Below are 19,184 nucleotides of genomic sequence, written 5' to 3' on the forward strand. Positions count from 1 at the left end.
GACTCTTGGAATCTGGAAATAACCTAAATGTTGGGCTCCTCAAAGTAGTCACTCTTTACCAGTATGACAGCCTTGCACACTCTTAGTATGGGCCGGACCAACCTTTAAGTTTAAGTCTTAATACATTTCTATTCTTCATGGAGAACCTGCCAAAGATATTTCTGACTAGTGATTTGCAGTTTGTAACATGGGGTGTTTCCAAACTTCTGGAAGGTAATGTATATGTGTGCGATTTACAGTTTTCTACAAGTATTGAAAGGCTATGGTATCTGTAGGCCAGTTGGAGTATGGCCACATTGCTATAGTAATGCATGAGTGGTAGAAGCAACGTGGAGACATAGGAGATGCTAGGTGACATCCTGAAGGCCAATAATAGAAGAGAGGAATGGAGTGTGTAGTGTGGAATAAGCAAGTAGTGAGAGACACAGGAGTAGACTTATAAATCCGGAGGTACTGTGGAAAAGACTCTAAAGAATGCTAGTCCAAGAAGCAGAGAACAGTTAGTGTCCATAACTTGTCAGAGTACACGCCTGGGGACAATTAGTAGTAGGCAGTGCGACCAACATAGAGATCAAGCAGAGCATTGTGTAAGTGTACTCTGTAGCGGTACTGCCACTACCTCCGTCTCGAAGGGCAAAAGTTAAAAAGGCTGTTTGCTGAGTTGGGGTTCTGTTACCTACCAAATAAAATACTGTTTTAAATAGAATCTGTGTTTCCCTATTTTCTGCACATAACAACGCAATGGAATGGATGGACTATAGAGATGAGCGAGCGTACTTGTCCGAGCTTGATACTCGTTCGAGTATTAGGGTGTTCGAGATGCTCGTTACTAGAGGCGAGCACCACGCGATGTTCGGGTTACTTTCACTTTCATCTCTGAGACGTTAGCGCGCTTTTCTGGCCAATAGAAAGACAGGGAAGGCATTACAACTTTCCCCTGCGACGTTCAAGCCCTATACCACCCCCCTGCAGTGAGTGGCTGGCAAGATCAGGTGTCACCCGAGTAAATAAATCGGCCCCTCCCGCTGCTCGCCACAGATGCATTCTGACAGAGATCAGGGAAAGTGCTGCTGATGCCGGAGCTGCTATAGGGAGAGCGTTAGGAGTGATTTTAGGCTTCAAGAACCCCAACGGTCCTTCTTAGGGCCACATCTAACCGTGTGCAGTACTGTTGAGCCTGCTTTTAGCAGTGTTGCACAAATTTATTTTTTTTTGTATATCGGGCGTGCAGAGCATTGCGTCCTCAGTCTGCAGTCATTGCACAGAGTATAGGGCCAGTACTGGTGAGGCAGGGAAAGAGATATCCAGGCTATATAGGCAGTGGGCTTTTTCAAAAAAATTGGGGGAAAATACTATATTTGGGCTGCCTGTGACCGTCTTCAGTTTACTGCGTGTCTGCTGGGGGTAGTAGTCCTAATTAATACGCAGCTAAGCGTTACAGCAGGCTTGCGCAAAATTGTTTCCTGGGTCTGCTGTCTCTGTTACATCACCGCCGTCATCCCGCCAGAGGGAAACAGTATACATAATATTATACGCTGCCTACAGTATCTGTCTGCTGGGGGTAGTAGTCCTAATTAATACGCAGCTAAGCGTTACAGCAGGCTTGCGCAAAATTGTTTCCTGGGTCTGCTGTCTCCGTTACATCACCGCCATCATAATATTATACGCTGCCTACAGTATCTGTCTGCTGTATCAGCTCAGCATTTTAAAAAAATTGAAGCAAAATACTTAATGCCTACTACTGGCCTTTGGCCACTTGACTGCTTCTGCGCTGTGAATTCCACTAGCTCAGTCATACGCACCTACGTCTCACTACAGGCGTGCGCAAAATTGTTTCCTGGCTCTGCTGTGCGTTCCGTAAGGGAAGTCAGCCTCCAACCACAGGCCAATAAGCGGCACATTTAATTACAGCGTTCTGTTTCTGCACTACTGGTAATACATCATGTTGAGGGGTAGGGGTAGGCCTAGAGGACGTGGACGCGAGCGAGGACGCGGAGGCCCAAGTCAGGGTGTGGGCACAGGCCGAGCTCCTGATCCAGGTGTATCGCAGCCGACTGCTGCGGGATTAGGAGAGAGGCATGTTTCTGGCGTCCCCACATTCATCTCACAAATAATGGGTCCACGCGGTAGACCTTTATTAGAAAATGAGCAGTGTGAGCAGGTCCTGTCGTGGATGGCAGAAAGTGCATCCAGCAATCTATCGACCACCCAGAATTCTGCGCCGTCCACTGCTGCAACTCTAAATCCTCTGGCTGCTGCTCCTCCTTCCTCTCAGCCTCCTCACTCCATTACAATGACACATTCTGAGGAGCAGGCAGACTCCCAGGAACTGTTCCAGGGCCCCTGCCCAGAATGGCCAGCAATGGTTCCTCTCCCACCGGAGGAGTTTGTCGTGACCGATGCCCAACCTTTGGAAAGTTCCCGGGGGATGAGGCTGGGGACTTCCGGCAACTGTCTCAAGAGCTTTCAGTGGGTGAGGAGGACAATGACGATGAGACACAGTTGTCTATCACTCAGGTAGTAGTAATTGGAGTAAGTCCGAGGGATGAGCGCACAGAGGATTCGGAGGAAGAGCAGCAGGACGATGAGGTGACTGACCCCACCTGGTTTGCTACGCCTACTGAGGACAGGTCTTCAGAGGGCGAGGCAAGTGCAGCCGCAGGGCAGGTTGGAAGAGGCAGTGCGGTGGCCAGGGGTAGAGGCAGGGCCAGACCGAATAATCCACCAACTGTTTCCCAAAGCGCCCCCTCGCGCCATGCCACCCTGCAGAGGCCGAGGTGCTCAAAGGTCTGGCAGTTTTTCACTGAGAGTGCAGACGGCCGACGAACAGTGGTGTGTAACCTTTGTCGCGCCAAGGTCAGCTGGGGAGCCACCACCACCAGCATGCGCAGACATATGATGGCCAAGCACCCCACAAGGTGGGACGAAGGCCGTTCACCGCCTCCGGTTTGCACCGCTGCCTCTCCCCCTGTGCCCCAACCTGCCACTGAGATCCAACCCCCCTCTCAGGACACAGGCACTACCATCTCCTGGCCTGCACCCACACCCTCACCTCCGCTGTCCTCAGCCCCATCCGCCAATGTCTCTCAGCGCACCGTCCAGCCGTCGCTAGCGCAAGTGTTGGAGCGCAAGCGCAAGTACACCGCCACGCAACCGCACGCTCAAGCGTTAAACGTGCACATAGCCAAATTTATCAGGCTGGAGATGCTGCCGTATAGGGTTGTGGAAACGGAGGCTTTCAAAGGTATGATGGCAGCCGCGGCCCCGCGCTACTCAGTTCCCAGTCGCCATTACTTTTCCCGATGTGCCGTCCCAGCCCTGCACGACCACGTCTCCCGCAACATTGTACGCGCCCTCACCAACGCGGTTACTGCCAAGGTCCACTTAACAGCGGACACGTGGACAAGCACAGGCGGGCAGGGCCACTATATATCCCTGACAGCACATTGGGTGAATTTAGTGGAGGCTGGGACAGAGTCAGAGCCTGGGACCGCTCACGTCCTACCCACCCCCAGAATTGCGGGCCCCAGCTCGGTGGTGGTATCTGCGGCGGTGTATGCTTCCTCCACTAAACCACCCTCCTCCTCCTCCTCCTACACAACCTCTGTCTCGCAATCAAGATGTGTCAGCAGCAGCATGTCGCCAGCAGTCGGTGTCGCACGGCAGCACAGCGGTGGGCAAGCGTCAGCAGGCCGTGCTGAAACTACTCAGCTTAGGAGAGAAGAGGCACACAGCCCACGAACTGCTGCAGGGTCTGACAGAGCAGACCGACCGCTGGCTTGCGCCGCTGAGCCTCCAACCGGGCATGGTCGTGTGTGACAACGGCCGTAACCTGGTGGCGGCTCTGCAGCTCGTCAGCCTCACGCACGTGCCATGCCTGGCACACGTCTTTAATTTGGTGGTTCAGCGCTTTCTGAAAAGCTACCCACGCTTGTCAGACCTGCTTGGAAAGGTGCGCCGACTCTGCGCACATTTCCGCAAGTCCCACACGGACGCTGCCACCCTGCGCACCCTGCAACATCGGTTTCATCTGCCAGTGCACCGACTGCTGTGCGACGTGCCCACACGGTGGAACTCTACGCTCCACATGTTGGCCAGGCTCTATGAGCAGCGTAGAGCTATAGTGGAATACCAACTCCAACATGGGCGGCGCAGTGGGAGTCAGCCTCCTCAATTCTTTACAGAAGAGTGGGCCTGGTTGGCAGACATCTGCCAGGTCCTTGGAAACTTTGAGGAGTCTACCCAGATGGTGAGCGGCGATGCTGCAATCATTAGCGTCACCATTCCTCTGCTATGCCTCTTGAGAAGTTCCCTGCAAAGCATAAAGGCAGACGCTTTGCGCTCGGAAACAGAGGCGGGGGAAGACAGTATGTCGCTGGATAGTCAGAGCACCCTCCTGTCTATATCTCAGCACGTTGAGGAGGAGGAGGAGGGGGAGGAGGATGAGGAGGAGGGGGAAGAGACAGCTTGGCCCACTGCTGAGGGTACCCATGCTGCTTGCCTGTCATCCTTTCAGCGTGTATGGCCTGAGGAGGAGGAGGAGGATCCTGAAAGTGATCTTCCTAGTGAGGACAGCCATGTGTTGCGTACAGGTACCCTGGCACACATGGCTGACATCATGTTAGGATGCCTTTCTCGTGACCCTCGCGTTACACGCATTCTGGCCACTACAGATTACTGGGTGTACACACTGCTCGACCCACGGTATAAGGAGAACCTTTCCACTCTCATACCCGAAGAGGAAAGGGGTTCGAGAGTGATGCTATACCACAGGACCCTGGCGGACAAGCTGATGGTAAAATTCCCATCCGACAGCGCTAGTGGCAGAAGGCGCAGTTCCGAGGACCAGGTAGCAGGGGAGGCGCGGAGATCAGGCAGCATGTACAGCACAGGCAGGGGAACACTCTCTAAGGCCTTTGACAGCTTTCTGGCTCCCCAGCTAGACTGTGTCACCGCTCCCCAGTCAAGGCTGAGTCGGCGGGAGCACTGTAAAAGGTTGCTGAGGGAGTACGTAGCCGATCGCACGACCGTCCTCCGTGACGCCTCTGCCCCCTACAACTACTGGGTGTCGAAGCTGGACACGTGGCCTGAACTTGCGCTGTATGCCCTGGAGGTGCTTGCTTGTCCTGCGGCTAGCGTCTTGTCTGAGAGGGTGTTTAGTGCGGCTGGGGGAATCATCACGGATAAGCATACCCGCCTGTCAACCGACAGTGCCGACAGGCTTACACTCATAAAGATGAAGAAAGCCTGGATTTCCCCAGACTTTTCTTCTCCACCAGCGGACAGCAGCGATACCTAAACAATACGTAGGCTGCACCCGCGGATGGAAGCATCGTTCTCTATCACCATCAAAAACGGGGACCTTTTAGCTTCATCAATCTGTGTATTATATTCATCCTCCTCCTCCTGCTCCTCCTCCTGAAACCTCACGTAATCACGCCGAACGGGCAATTTTTCTTAGGCCCACAAGGCTCAGTCATATAATTTTTGTAAGCAATTTTTATATGTTTCAATGCTCATTAAGGCGTTGAAACTTGCGCCTGAACCAATTTTTATTTTAACTGGGCTGCCTCCAGGCCTAGTTACAAATTAAGCCACATTAACCAAAGCGATTAATGGGTTTCACCTGCCCTCTTGGTTGGGCATGGGCAATTTTTCTGAGGTACATTAGTACTGTTGGTACACCAATTTTTTGGGGCCCTCGCCTACAGTGTAATCCAATTAATTTTTTGCCCACCTGCATTAAAGCTGACGTTACATCAGCTGTGCTGGGCACTGCAATGGGATATATTTATGTACCGCCGGTGGCTTCCTGGCACCCACCCATGCTGTCGGTCCACACGGAGTTGTAACTGCATGTGTCCACTTCTAAAGAACCCCAGTCTGACTGGGGCATGCAGTGTGGGCCGAAGCCCACCTGCATTAAACCTGACTTTACCTCAGCTGTGATGGGCAATGCAATGGGATATATTTATGGACCGCCGGTAGCTTCCTGGCACCCACCCATGCTGTCGGTCCACACGGAGTTGTAACTGCATGTGTCCACTTCTAAAGAACCACAGTCTGACTGGGGCATGCAGTGTGGGCCGAAGCCCACCTGCATTAAACCTGACTTTACCTCAGCTGTGATGGGCAATGCAATGGGATATATTTATGTACCGCCGGTGGGTTCCAGGGAGCCACCCATGCTGTCGGTCCACACGGAGTTGTAACTGCATGTGTCCACTTCTAAAGAACCCCAGTCTGACTGGGGCATGCAGTGTGGGCCAAAGCCCACCTGCATTAAACCTGACTTTACCTCAGCTGTGATGGGCAATGCAATGGGATATATTTATTTACCACCGGTGGCTTCCTGGCACCCACCCATGCTGTCGGTCCACAGGGACTTCACAATAGGAAGTTGTACCTGCCTGTGTCTATGAATTAAAAACCCCGGTCAGGTTGGGGCATGCAGTGTGGGCCGAAGCCCACCTGCATTTAATCTCACGTTAGCTCTGCTGTCCAGGGCACTGCAATGGGATACATTTTTGTACAGCCAGTGGGTTCCAGGGAGCCACCCATGCTGTGGGTGCACACGGAATTCCCATTGCAGAGTTGTACCTGCCTGTGACTATTTATAAAAAACCACGGTCTGACTGGGGCATGCAGACACCTTGACAGAATGAATAGTGTGTGGCACATAGGTTCCCCATTGCTATGCCTACGTGTGCAGCTCCAGATGGAGGTGGCACAGGATTGCATTTCTCATTGCTACTGTACAGCATTGTGGGCTATCGCCCCGCCCCTTTTAAAGAGGGTCGCTGCCTAGCCGTGCCAACCCTCTGCAGTGTGTGCCTGCGGTTCCTCCTCATGGCAGACGCACTTATAAATAGACATGAGAGTGGTGTGGCATGAGGGCAGCTGAAGGCTGCGCAGGGACAATTTGGTGTGCGCTGTGGACACTGGGTCGTGCATGGGGGGGTTGGGCAGCATGTAACCCAGGAGAAGTGGCAGCGGAGTGTCATGCAGGCAGTGATTGTGCTTTGTTGGAGGTAGTGTGGTGCTTAGCTAAGGTATGCCTTGCTAATGAGGGCTTTTCAGAAGTAAAAATTGTTGGGAGGGGGGGGGGGGCCCACTCTTGCCGCTATTGTGGCTTAATAGTGGGACCTGGGAACTTGAGATGCAGCCCAACATGTAGCCCCTCGCCTGCCCTATCCGTTTCTGTGTCGTTCCCATCACTTTCTTGAATTGCCCCGATTTTCACAAATGGAAACCTTAGCGAGCATCGGCGATATACAAAAATGTTCGGGTCGCCCATTGACTTCAATGGGGTTCGTTACTCGAAACGAACCCTCGAGCATCGCGAAAATTTCGTCCCGAGTAACGAGCACCCGAGCATTTTGGTGCTCGCTCATCTCTAATGGACTACAATACCGGTTATTGGGTTTAGAAAAAAGACTGCTTAGGATCGACCTAATAACTATGTATAAATACATGAGGGAACAATACAGAGACCTCTCCATCATCTAGTTATACCCAGGACTGTGACTGTAAAAACGGGCGCTCTCTACGTCTGGAGGAAAGAAGATTTATATACCAACATAAAAGGGGTTCTTTACTGTAAGAGCAGTGAAACTATGGAACTCTCTGCCTGAAGACTTGACAATGGCAGATTCAATAAAAGAGTACAAGAGGGGTCTGGACGCCTTTCTTGAGTTATACAATATTATGTGTTATATCATTGATTACTTTAGAAGGGTCGGTGATCCGGGGATTATTCCAATTACCAGATTGGAGTCAGGAAGGATTTTTTTCCCCCCGTAAATAGCGAAAATTGTCTTCTACCTCTGTGGGGAATTTTGACTTCTTCTGGGTCAACATTGGCTTTAATAGGCTGAACTGGATGGACATGTGTCTTTTTTTAGGCCTAACATCCTATGTCACTGTTTTACCTGTCAGGTAGGCTTGGCTGATGCTCAGTGATATTGCAACTGATTAACTCACTCTTGCTGGTAAAGTTGTTTTAGCTTTATATTCTCGTATAAAATCACTTATAGATTGCTTCAATACCTACAATAGTACTGTAGTTCAGCCAGTCATCCCTCTTGTAAATGACTTGAATGCATTTAAAGCCTATTCTACTTGACCTCTGGCTATTTAGGTTTTTGTATTATAGGAATGATGGGCCTATTTCCTCATTCGGCAAACGGCTCATATTGTTTCAAGTATTGTTCATAGTTCCAAATGCAGTTTCTGAATATAAGTTGCAATCATCATGATTAGGCCTTAGTCAGATGGGCGTTTTTTCGCGCGATTTGCGGATCGCATGACGGATGCGCATCCGCAAATCGCGTGACCGGTGCCCGAAAATCACCCGAAAATCTGCTCCTAGCCGCGTTTCATTAGAAACGGGCCGGAGCTGTCCAGCGCATTGCATTCAATGGAGCGGCAATACAGCCCGCTCCATTGAAAGCAATGCGCTGCGGGCGAGTGTGGGATGAATTGTCGGGAAGGGCTTAAATATATAAGCCCTTCCCTGCAATTCATCCAGAAAAGTGTTAAAATAAAGAATATATACTACCATTCAAAAGTTTGGGGTCACATTGAAATGTCCTTATTTTTGAAGGAAAAGCACTGTACTTTTCAATGAAGATAACTTTAAACTAGTCCTAACTTTAAACAAATGCACTCTATACATTGCTAATGTGGTAAATGACTATTCTAGCTGCAAATGCCTGGTTTTTTGTGCAAAATCTACAAAGGTGAATAGAGGCCCATTTCCAGCAACTATCACTCCAGTGTTCTAATGGTACAATGTGTTTGCTCATTGGCTCAGAAGGCTAATTGATGATTAGAAAACCCTTGTGCAATCATGTTCACACATCTGAAAACAGTCTAGCTCGTTACAGAAGCTACAAAACTGACCTTCCTGTGAGCAGATTGAGTTTCTGGAGCATCACATTTGTGGGGTCAATTAAACGCTCAAAATGGCCAGAAAAAGAGAACTTTCATCTGAAACTCGACAGTCTATTCTTGTTCTTAGAAATGAAGGCAATTCCATGCGAGAAATTGCTAAGAAATTGAAGATTTCCTACAACGGTGTGTACTACTCCCTTCAGAGGACAGCACAAACAGGCTCTAACCAGAGTAGAAAAAGAAGTGGGAGGCCGCGTTGCACAACTAAGCAAGAAGATAAGCACATTAGAGTCTCTAGTTTGAGAAACAGACGCCTCACAGGTACCCAACTGGCATCTTCATTAAATAGTACCCGCAAAACACCAGTGTCAACATCTACAGTGAAGAGGCGGCTGCGGGATTTTGGGCTTCAGGGCAGAGTGGAAAAGAAAAAGCCATATCTGAGACTGGCCAATAAAAGAAAAAGATTAAGATGGGCAAAAGAACACAGACATTGGACAGAGGAAGACTGGAAAAAAGTGTTGTGGACGGATGAATCCAAGTTTGAGGTGTTTGGATCACAAAGAAGAACGTTTGTGAGACGCAGAACAAATGAAAAGATGCTGGAAGAATGCCTGACGCCATCTGTGAAGCATGGTGGAGGTAATGTGATGGTCTGGGGTTGCTTTGGTGCTGGTAAGGTGGGAGATTTGTACAGGGTAAAAGGGATTCTGAATAAGGAAGGCTATCACTCCATTTTGCAACGCCATGCCATACCCAGTGGACAGCGCTTGATTGGAACCAATTTCATCCTACAACAGGACAATGACCCTAAACACACCTCCAAATTGTGCAAGAACTATTTACAGCAGAAGCAGGCAGCTGGTATTCTATCGGTAATGGAGTGGCCAGCGCAGTCACCAGATCTGAACCCCATTGAGCTGTTGTGGGAGCAGCTTGACCGTATGGTACGCCAGAAGTGCCCATCCAACCAATCCAACTTGTGGGAGATGCTTCTAGAAGCGTGGGGTGCAATTTCACAAGCTTACCTCAACAAATTAACAGCTAGAATGTCAAAGGTGTGCAATGCTGTAATTGCTGCAAAAGGAGGATTCTTTGACGAAAGCAAAGTTTGATGTAAAAACAATGTTATTTCAAATACAAATCATTATTTCTAACCTTGTCAATGTCTTGACTCTATTTTCTATTCATTTCACAACGAATGGTGGTGAATAAGTGTGACTTTTCATGGAAAACACAAAATTGTTTGGGTGACCCCAAACTTTTGAACGGTAGTGTATATATACTTACCTGCTCCCGGCAGCTGGAGTTCCGCGCGGCCGGCCTGCAGTGGGTGTGAAGGGGGTGTGAGTCAGACCTGCCCCCTGATTGGCTCAGCGCTGAGCCAATCTGTTACAGCTGTGGCAGAGAATAATGATTTGTCTTCTATATGTTCTCAATGGGGTCGGCGCTGCTGCCGCCGGCCCCATTGAGCGCATATAGAGAAGAGAACAGGAATCGCAGATCGCAGATAGGTGCGATCTGCGATTTCTGTTCTATAATTTATCGGACGAGCGCATAAAAAGCGCTCATGTGTCCGATACCATTGCAAAGCAATGGTTTTATAAAATCGCCGGACGCATGCGCATGCGCAAATCGCGGCAAAAAATGCCCGTCTGACTAAGGCCTAAATTGGTAATAACAGAAAAAATATAAAACAGAGCTAGACGTGTTCCAACTGATAGAACTGATTTCCATTGCTGAGATTCAATAGTTTTATTATAATAGACATAAATGAATGTAAAAAGGGTTTTCTGGGTTCTTCATTTGATGGCCTACTCTCAGGATAAATTACCCATGTTTGATGGATAGTTTGGTCAGCACGACTAAGGGGTTGCTTCCGTTGTTTTTCCTGACACAGTGACGTTCATACAAGTGTGGTTGTGCCTGGTACTGCAGCTTAGCCCGTTGCAGGACTGTTCTCTTGAATGAGCTGAGACACAACGTTAGGCACTGGCACATTTGTCTGCACATCGTTGTGCCTGGATAAACAATAAGGGAAATTATCAGACATTTTTTTGCTAACTGATACGCACTAATCCTCTAATGTTACAATCTTCGACCGTCTCACATTTTCTGCCTAGGGATCGTGTTGTCAGCTACACCCTGAGCCGTCGGCTGCCTACAGATCATGTTAGTGGACAACTACAGTTCCGATTTGAAATAACATCATCTATTCACCCGGGTATAGTATCTCTACTTCTGTCAGCATGCATTTTCACATTTGCTTTGTCTTATATGGAAATAAGTACTATGGAGGGAGTTTATTAAACCACCTGTGCTGCTTTTGTGACATTAAAAAGTCTCATGTTATTTTGCGTGTCACCTTTTGCACAATTAATTGTGACTTTCGTGACACTTTTGCAAAGTAGCAAGATATGTGGCTGAAGTTATCCTGGGAGAACATGGCCTCCTGCAGGCCAACAGATTTACTATTGCTTACGCCAGAAATTGATGCAAATCTAGCAGCTGCAGAGTTCAATTTCTGATGTAAGGACAGCCAAATTTATTTAGACACTTGCACCTCTTTATGGGTTATTCTGACCTCAGCAACTTATTCCCTATACACAGAGGTCTGACCAGTAGGCCCCCACCAATCTAGATATTTCAGCTCTGGGACTTCAAGTTCTGGCATTGAAGACCTTGTATACACGCCTCCATTCAGTGATAGTCAAGTTCAAGCGCTCAGCTTTCTTTCATGTTCCCATTGAAGTGAATGGAGGGGAGGTGCACATGTGCAGCCTCTGCTGCTAGAACTTTGGGGCTCTCTGGAACTCAAATCTCGGGATTGGTGGAAGTCCATGCAATCAGATTCCCTTCTAGCAGCATGTTATCCCCCATCTTGTAAATAGCAGGTATCTTGTTAAGGTTGGTATAACCCTTTAATGAATTTGGCATATTTTATTCCAACAAAGTATGGATTAAGAGTGGCATATCAAACCCCAGTCTGAATAAGTCTTACCCTATATGCATTGTATATTAAAGGGATATTCTGGGCTTTTAAAAGTGATGACCTATCCTCTGGATAATTGTACTTTTGCCTGATGCAACAGTGTTTTTTTATTTTATAACAATGCGCACAGCTAATTACTTGTGTCATATAACAGGTTTGCATATTAGTATATTTGTTGTAGACAAAGGAAGAAATTGTTCGGACATGACTACTCATTTCCATAGCCGGTATGGAACGATGGCAACCAGAATAAAAAAAGATATTGATTTCAGTCTTGGTTACATTAAAAGAAAAACGGACAAACACAGCCCCTCTATGAGCAACCTCTTAAACTTTATTAATTGTGTGCTGAATTCAACCTATCCAGCAATACTGTAGAGTTTCTTTCTTCGTATGGGTTGTTTACTGAATGTATCATTTCTTTTTTCAGATGATGAGGATGTCTCTATCTCTACAGACCCCGATCCGGTGCTTAATGAAAGTCCATTGCATCACCCAGTTGAAGTCCTCTCTAATGAGCCCCAGAGAAGAACTTCAGTAGCCACTGAAATCCCAACATCGGAGTTGCCAAATGGCTGCATTTCTAGAACCACATATGATAAACACTCAGCAATAGACAGTAGATCAATAAGTCAAAACAGTTTACATAAGACAACAATAATAATTACTGGTCATGAGTCTTTTTTGGTCAGTACATCAGAACATTTTGAAAGTTGCCCAGCAGATGTCCATTTACCAGTAACAGTTCCAGATTCCGAGCTAGAGATGGCTGTTCCTTCTGAAGATGAAACCAAAGAAGGGAGTAATGTGGATTCTAGCGCTACCACTGAAGGAGTTTGCCCAGACATTATAACCGTTGAAGAGGCAAGTTTGCCGATGGAAACAGACAAAGAGCAAGACAAAAATGTCGATGAACCAGAAGAATTAAATCAGCAAGAGAATAACGAACCCAAACTTAGAAACACAGTAAAGAGAAAAAATAGGCCTTGCTCTCTGCCGGTGTCTGAGTTAGAAACAGTTATAGCATCGGCTTGTGGAGAGCCTGAAACACCCCGCACACACTACATTAGGATCCACAACTTACTACACAGTTTGCCATCAGCTCAGTTGGATGGAGAAGAGGAAGAAGAGCAGAACAGTGCAGATATTGATGAAGAATCAACAGTGAAGGAGATGTCTGAGAAGGACATTGTGAGTGAAACTGAAACCTTGGCGGCTGATCCTTCTCTTGAAAATGTAGCAGATGGAGTCGATGACCTAGAAATCAGTAGAAGTACGTTGCCCCATGATAGCTCCAGTGATCACCCACCTGTTTGTAACCATCTATGTGTGGATGGAGAGCACCCTAGGACTGAAAGTGAGAGTGACTCTAGTTCCAGGGTTCATGGGGATCATGACTGTGACACATGTGACACCTCATGCTATAGCACTTCCTGTTATAGCACCTCATGCTACAGTACCTCTTGTTATAGTCCTTCCTGTTATGATAGCCACAATCGATTTTCCAGCCACACTCGCTTCTCTTCCGTGGACAGTGCCAGAATTTCAGAAAGTACTGTCTTCTCCTCTCAAGATGACGAGGAGGAGGAAAACAGCGCATTTGAATCCATGCCTGATTCGAATCAAAGCCCAGAGCCAGACAGGGACCATGGCGATGGGTCAATCCAATGGTCTGATGATATCTCTAGTCAAAGCATTAATTCAGAAAGGACTCCTGATGTCCCAGAATCTCCAGTTGCAGGGCCAAGCACTAGGAGAGAAGGTTAGATTGAAGCTTTTTCAATGGATACTTCTAAAAATGGAGTGTTACACATTGTATTTCATTTTAAATATTTACTATTATTTTACTGTATACCTTAATAATGTGATATTTAGTGTGCATATGGTATCTATACACTTATCTCCTAAAATTGATCTGTAAAGGGGGATCTCAACCCTAAAATCTTTCCCGTTTTTGCAAATGTAAATGGTGCTTTCAGGTGTCTATAACAGAGAAAAGTCCCAAAATACTAAACATGTCAAACACATCATGGGATTGGTTAAATAGTTGCACATGACAAGTAGACGGGACTTTGATGAAGAGACTAGAGTGGTGACAGATCATCTTTAAAGAATTAGCCCGGCTCATTAATTCAGATCATACTACATTCCTAGCAGAAGAGACTACGAGTTGCATGCTGCTCTTCCCTTTTATCATCTGCACATTTGACAGATGTTTATGCATTCTATTCAAAATGTTCCCTTTCATGACTCATTATTACAGATTTTTAGGGTATATCCACCAGCTGATCACACTGCCTTAAAGAGGTTATGTACTTTAATAAACGCGTGCCATGCAGATAAAAACTTGGGTAAGTCGTAGTTTTCTAATAGAGGGTTATTACAGATGATTCACGGTTTGAAGCCCTCATAACTCACCTTGAATGACACAGATTCAGAAATTTGATATCAATGGAAAGAGAAACTCAAAAAGTTTTATTTAGCAAAACTGTCTACCATAAGATGGTCCTTATTGCCCATAACAACCAATTACAGCGCAGCTTTTATTTCTCAAGCTGCTGAGGTTCAAAGCGTGGAAACAGCTGTGTGTGTCTGTGCAAGTTTCATACAAAGTCCTCAGAAATCCACCATCAGAGCAAGCGGAGAATTGGACGTCCCGCAGCCGACTGTGTGGAGGATTCTGCGCAAATGTTTGTGATGTTATCCCTAACGATTGCATTTGTTACTGGCCCGGAAACCAGATGTCAGAGCAAGACTACGATCTTTCTGCAATGGTATGCAAACTCTAATAGGAAGCAATGGTTTCATGGAGTCTTTAGTGATGAAGCCGCCTTCCACCTTTCAGGCAAAAATGTAATCTCAGAATCTGGTAGAGGGAAACCCACCCATCTACATGAAGCATATGTGCAACTCCCACAAGCTGAATTTGTTTTGCGCTATAACCTGTAGGAAAGTGTGCGGCCCCTTCTTACTCCATGAGGAAACAATTTTGGGAATTTCGTAACTGGACGCTACAGATCAGCCAGAACAGGAAATCCCCGATTTCATCTTCCAACAGGATGGGGCATCCTCCTATTTCCACAACATAGTCAGAAGTGATCTGTGACTACCAAACAGATGGGTTGGCCGTGCAGATGGTGATGATAGTGAACTTCTTCCTTGGCTTCTATGTTCCCCGGACCTTACGCCTTGTGATTAGAGTCTACATGCCCCACTTACCACCCACCGTGATCTGCAGCATCACAGAAGCCATCACATCAGTCAATCATGATATGACACAACATGTATGGCAAGAACCTGAGGCTCAATGTGTGCCCAGTGACAAAGGGGGCTCACATTGATCACCTTTAATGCAAAAAACATTTTTGATGGTGAGCAAAAAACTTTTTGAGTTTCTGTTTCAATTGATATTAAATTTCTGTAGCTGAGTGTCATTGAACGGGAGTCATGAGGGTTTCAAATCGAGAAGATCATTTATAATAACCTTATATATATCCAACCCCTTCTGATCCCAATGCTATCACTGACGAATGATAATGAGACTCATGAGAGGGCAGCTTTGGGGTTGTAGAGGACTGTGCCTTAAACGTTTTGTCCAGGAAGTGTGTAGAAGTACATAGTCTACTATATTTTACTGAAGTTACTATAGCATTACCCCGATGAACTGTATCCCGAACTTAAAGGTGTTTTATAAAAAATATTATGTTATTCATTGAATATTAAAAATCTCTGCAAGTTTGACTATTTTTAAGATCGGCCAAAATGGGACGTTGACAGCAGAGATCTGGGAAGGAATGGAAACACAGAGAAGGATAAAAATGTGCAGATCTATTCATTGTACAATTAGCAAGATGTATTTATATAGTGCATGCAGATTCCTCAGCAGCACACAGAGCTTGCCATTGCCTACATTGTGCCCTAACCTCATGGGGGACTCAGAATCTAGATACTGCTCTGTGGCAGGTAACTGGGGTAGTCCATTAAGATACAAACTTCATGCAGATGTTGCCCTTGATTGAATTTGAACCCATGACCCCACTGCTGTAAGCAGAAGCGTAAGTTGAAGCTTCTGGGCCCCAATGCAAAATCTGTAACAGAGCCCTCAACTATAATGCTTTATTCATACTATTAGGCTCCCTTATGGGCCTGGGTGCAACCGAATCCCCTGCATCCCCTCTAGTTAGGCTAGGGTCACACAGGGCGGATTTTCGTCGGAAATCTCGCGGTTTGGCCGCAGCAAAAACCGCGAGATTTCCGCCGGGAGAACCGCCGCGGTTTAAGCCGCGGCGGCTTTGAAGCGGCCCGGCCGCGCTGCGGCCGGCGCTCCCATAGAGGAGAGCGCGGCCGCAGCGAAGAATGGACATGCTGCTTCTTTTGAAGCCGCAGCCGCGGTTTCAACCGGATTTACCGCAGCGGATTAGCCGTCCCGTGTGGACGAGATTTCTGAGAAATCTCATCCACATGGCTGGCTAATCCCGGGATTAGCGGCCGCGGGCGGATCTACTGCGGCAAAACCGCGGCAAATCCGCCCTGTGTGACCATAGCCTTATGCCACTGGCTGTAACAGAGCCATGCTAATCACTGCGGCACTGTGCTGTCCATTTATACAAAGTGGGAAAATACCTTTATGTTTCACCATTAGAGAAGAAGGACTTGAGAATAAAGATTTACAAGGTGGCAGAGTAACAGGACACGATTTATTGTAGCTCATTGAAAGATTTCTGTTCTTTGCAAGTGGATGGGTTCTAATAATAATTGTGTAGACTGAAGGTAGTAACCGACATTATGGTCCAGTGATGACAGAGCTTGTAGGAGTGTGCTCATGGGCAGCGTGGCACAGAAAGTTCCAAACTTGCATCGGTACAACATAGGGTTCATTACCAAAGGCTGCACAGCTGGCACATAAACCCTCAAATGTGATCACCATCTAGTCCAAAAACAAAACATTTTCTGGTATCATATCTGCATTTTCTTTCCATATGTGTCATATCCAGAATGTCTTTATTTCAGTAATGGAAATGTGAATGTGTGTTACTGTTTATAGCGTGTACATTATGTAAAATAGTACTTAACTTTATTGTTTGGTTCATAACTCAAAAAGGGATTGTATTAAAGGGAATGTGTCATCAGGAAATTACCCATTATATATATATCACATTTTTGTGTTAAACGTTTTTTTTAAGGATTTTTGGTGACTTTTTAAAAATGCTTGGTCTCAATCTGTATTTGAAAAAAAAAAAGGAAAATGCTGCATTTTTCGCACTGACCACAGAGCTTAATACTAGTCCGATACTTCCTGATCTGTAGAGAACATTTACAGCAGTTGTCTTACTAACATCACAGACAGGATTACACTCAGAGGTGACACCTATATGCAGATAAACAAGATCTACCATTCACAATCATTAATGGTTGCAGCTCACCTCCTCCCCTCCCTTCACAATAACCTGTGCGTAGTTCACAAAACATCCAGAGAACGGAATCCCATACAAGTCAATGGGTCAGCTCCTGTTCATTTTGTGAATGGCCTATGAAGCTGCTGTAAAGAATGTCTCAAAATGCTGATAAATGGAGCTCAGGCAATATGACCGCCCACATAATCATGTACAGACAACAGAATAAAAAAATTATACACTCAGAAAATAAAAACAGATTAGAAGAATGGAAAATCTTTCTCTATCTGGTTTTTATGAAAAATGTTGATGTAGTCCCTTTAAGGAGTTATTAATGTGTATTACTGAATGATTACTAAACGACTATATAGACAGATAGATAGATAGATAGATAGATAGGAGATAGATAGATAGATAGATAGATAGATAGATAGATAGATAGATAGATAGATAGATAGATAGAAAGATATTAAATAGTCCCTTTACAAAGTTATTGTATGTGTATTACTCAATGACTCGATCCTAAAGATCCTCAACATTTTATATGAATGCGATAGTAATTAGATGGATATATATATGAGATCGATCGATAGATTTGAGATAGATAGAATATAAAGTTGTATTTTTAAACTTGAATTTGTTCTAGAATGTTCCATTAAACATTTGTGTCTTTGTACCCCACTTTTCCTCCGTTTCCTCTAGGTGACTGTCCTCTACCACACAGCACCCCACCGGTTAGTCAGCTGCCTTCCCTGAGAGCGGACCATCATCATTATCCTACCATTGACGAGCCTCTTCCTCCAAGTAAAGAACTGTTTGTTCTTAATTGTTTTGTTCCATCTGTAGATCTCTGCTCACACTGCTGTCCTGGTGCTTAGAACACTGTGACCAATACATTATATGGTATTCCCATCTGAGACTTGACTGTCCTGTCATATCTACAAGATACGCCAAGAAAGTCTGATATCTGCAGGTCCCGCTGGGATCCACACCTATTTCTAGTCATGGCCCTCACTGCCCCGGCTTGGCTGAATGTGGTGGCTGGGGATGGCCAGGACTTGTGGAAACAATTGTGTGGCGGTGCTGCACTCTTTCCGTAAATCCTATAGAAATAAATCAGAGTTATGGAATCAGCGCAGCAAGCTACACTGTCTCTTTAATCCAGGAGCTGCAGGGTAGCTCCCATTGACGTCTATAGGAGATCTGCAAACAGCCTAGCACAGTCGTCTATTTCTCTTAGAACAATAGAACAATGCAGTTACACTATTGTATCAAGTAAAATATGAATGCAAGTGTGAAAAGAGCGTAATCAAATATTACTTGTTCATGTTTTAAAAATACCTTCCTTTTTTGACAGCTCTCCTAAGGCCAGATTCACAGAGTCGCATTGTGAGTTGCACTCGAGAGTCTTGGACACAACTGGTATCAGATAGCACATAGACACCGATCCATGTGCGGTCCAGTCTGTACGGACCCTGCACAAATACAGACGAGATCAGACAATGTGAAAAATCACTTGTTTGTATACCCTTATAGGCCGTAATAGGACCGTGTGCCATCTGAATGAGACCTTAAAGGGGTATAACCATCCAAGATATTTATGGTATATCCTCTGGAGCCATCTCTGTACAAGCAGAATGGAGGTCTTGTAGATTTGAATCTGAAGCCTGCAGAATTGGAAATACAGCTCATAACTATATGAGGATCAGTGCAAGAAGTAATGTTTTAGGATTACTCAGCTTTTTACATAATTTATTATACAATTAATAGCTGCTGTATTTGGGACCCCTATCTTGTGGCGCATTGCACTTCCATTGGTTTCAGAACCGCAGCAGTTAATTGTTACATAGATTCCACTGGGGGCTGAAATTGTTCTGTAGCACGGTGCATCAGCACGGTGCAAC

General features: G+C 46.1%; 1 protein-coding gene across 2 annotated transcripts in view; it reads left to right on the plus strand.

Moving 5' to 3' along the window:
- Window positions 1–19,184, plus strand: part of HECW1 (HECT, C2 and WW domain containing E3 ubiquitin protein ligase 1) — a 327,801-nt gene that overhangs the window by 231,885 nt on the left and 76,732 nt on the right. For both annotated transcript variants that reach the window (XM_066584919.1, XM_066584920.1), the window contains 3 exons: window positions 11,019–11,119; window positions 12,318–13,649; window positions 17,983–18,084. In XM_066584919.1, the coding sequence (XP_066441016.1) occupies window positions 11,019–11,119; window positions 12,318–13,649; window positions 17,983–18,084 (1,535 nt within the window). The remainder of the gene's footprint in view (window positions 1–11,018; window positions 11,120–12,317; window positions 13,650–17,982; window positions 18,085–19,184) is intronic.

This window comes from Eleutherodactylus coqui, chromosome 12 (assembly GCF_035609145.1).
Source record: "Eleutherodactylus coqui strain aEleCoq1 chromosome 12, aEleCoq1.hap1, whole genome shotgun sequence".
In the NCBI taxonomy this organism is placed as follows: Eukaryota; Metazoa; Chordata; class Amphibia; order Anura; family Eleutherodactylidae; genus Eleutherodactylus; species Eleutherodactylus coqui.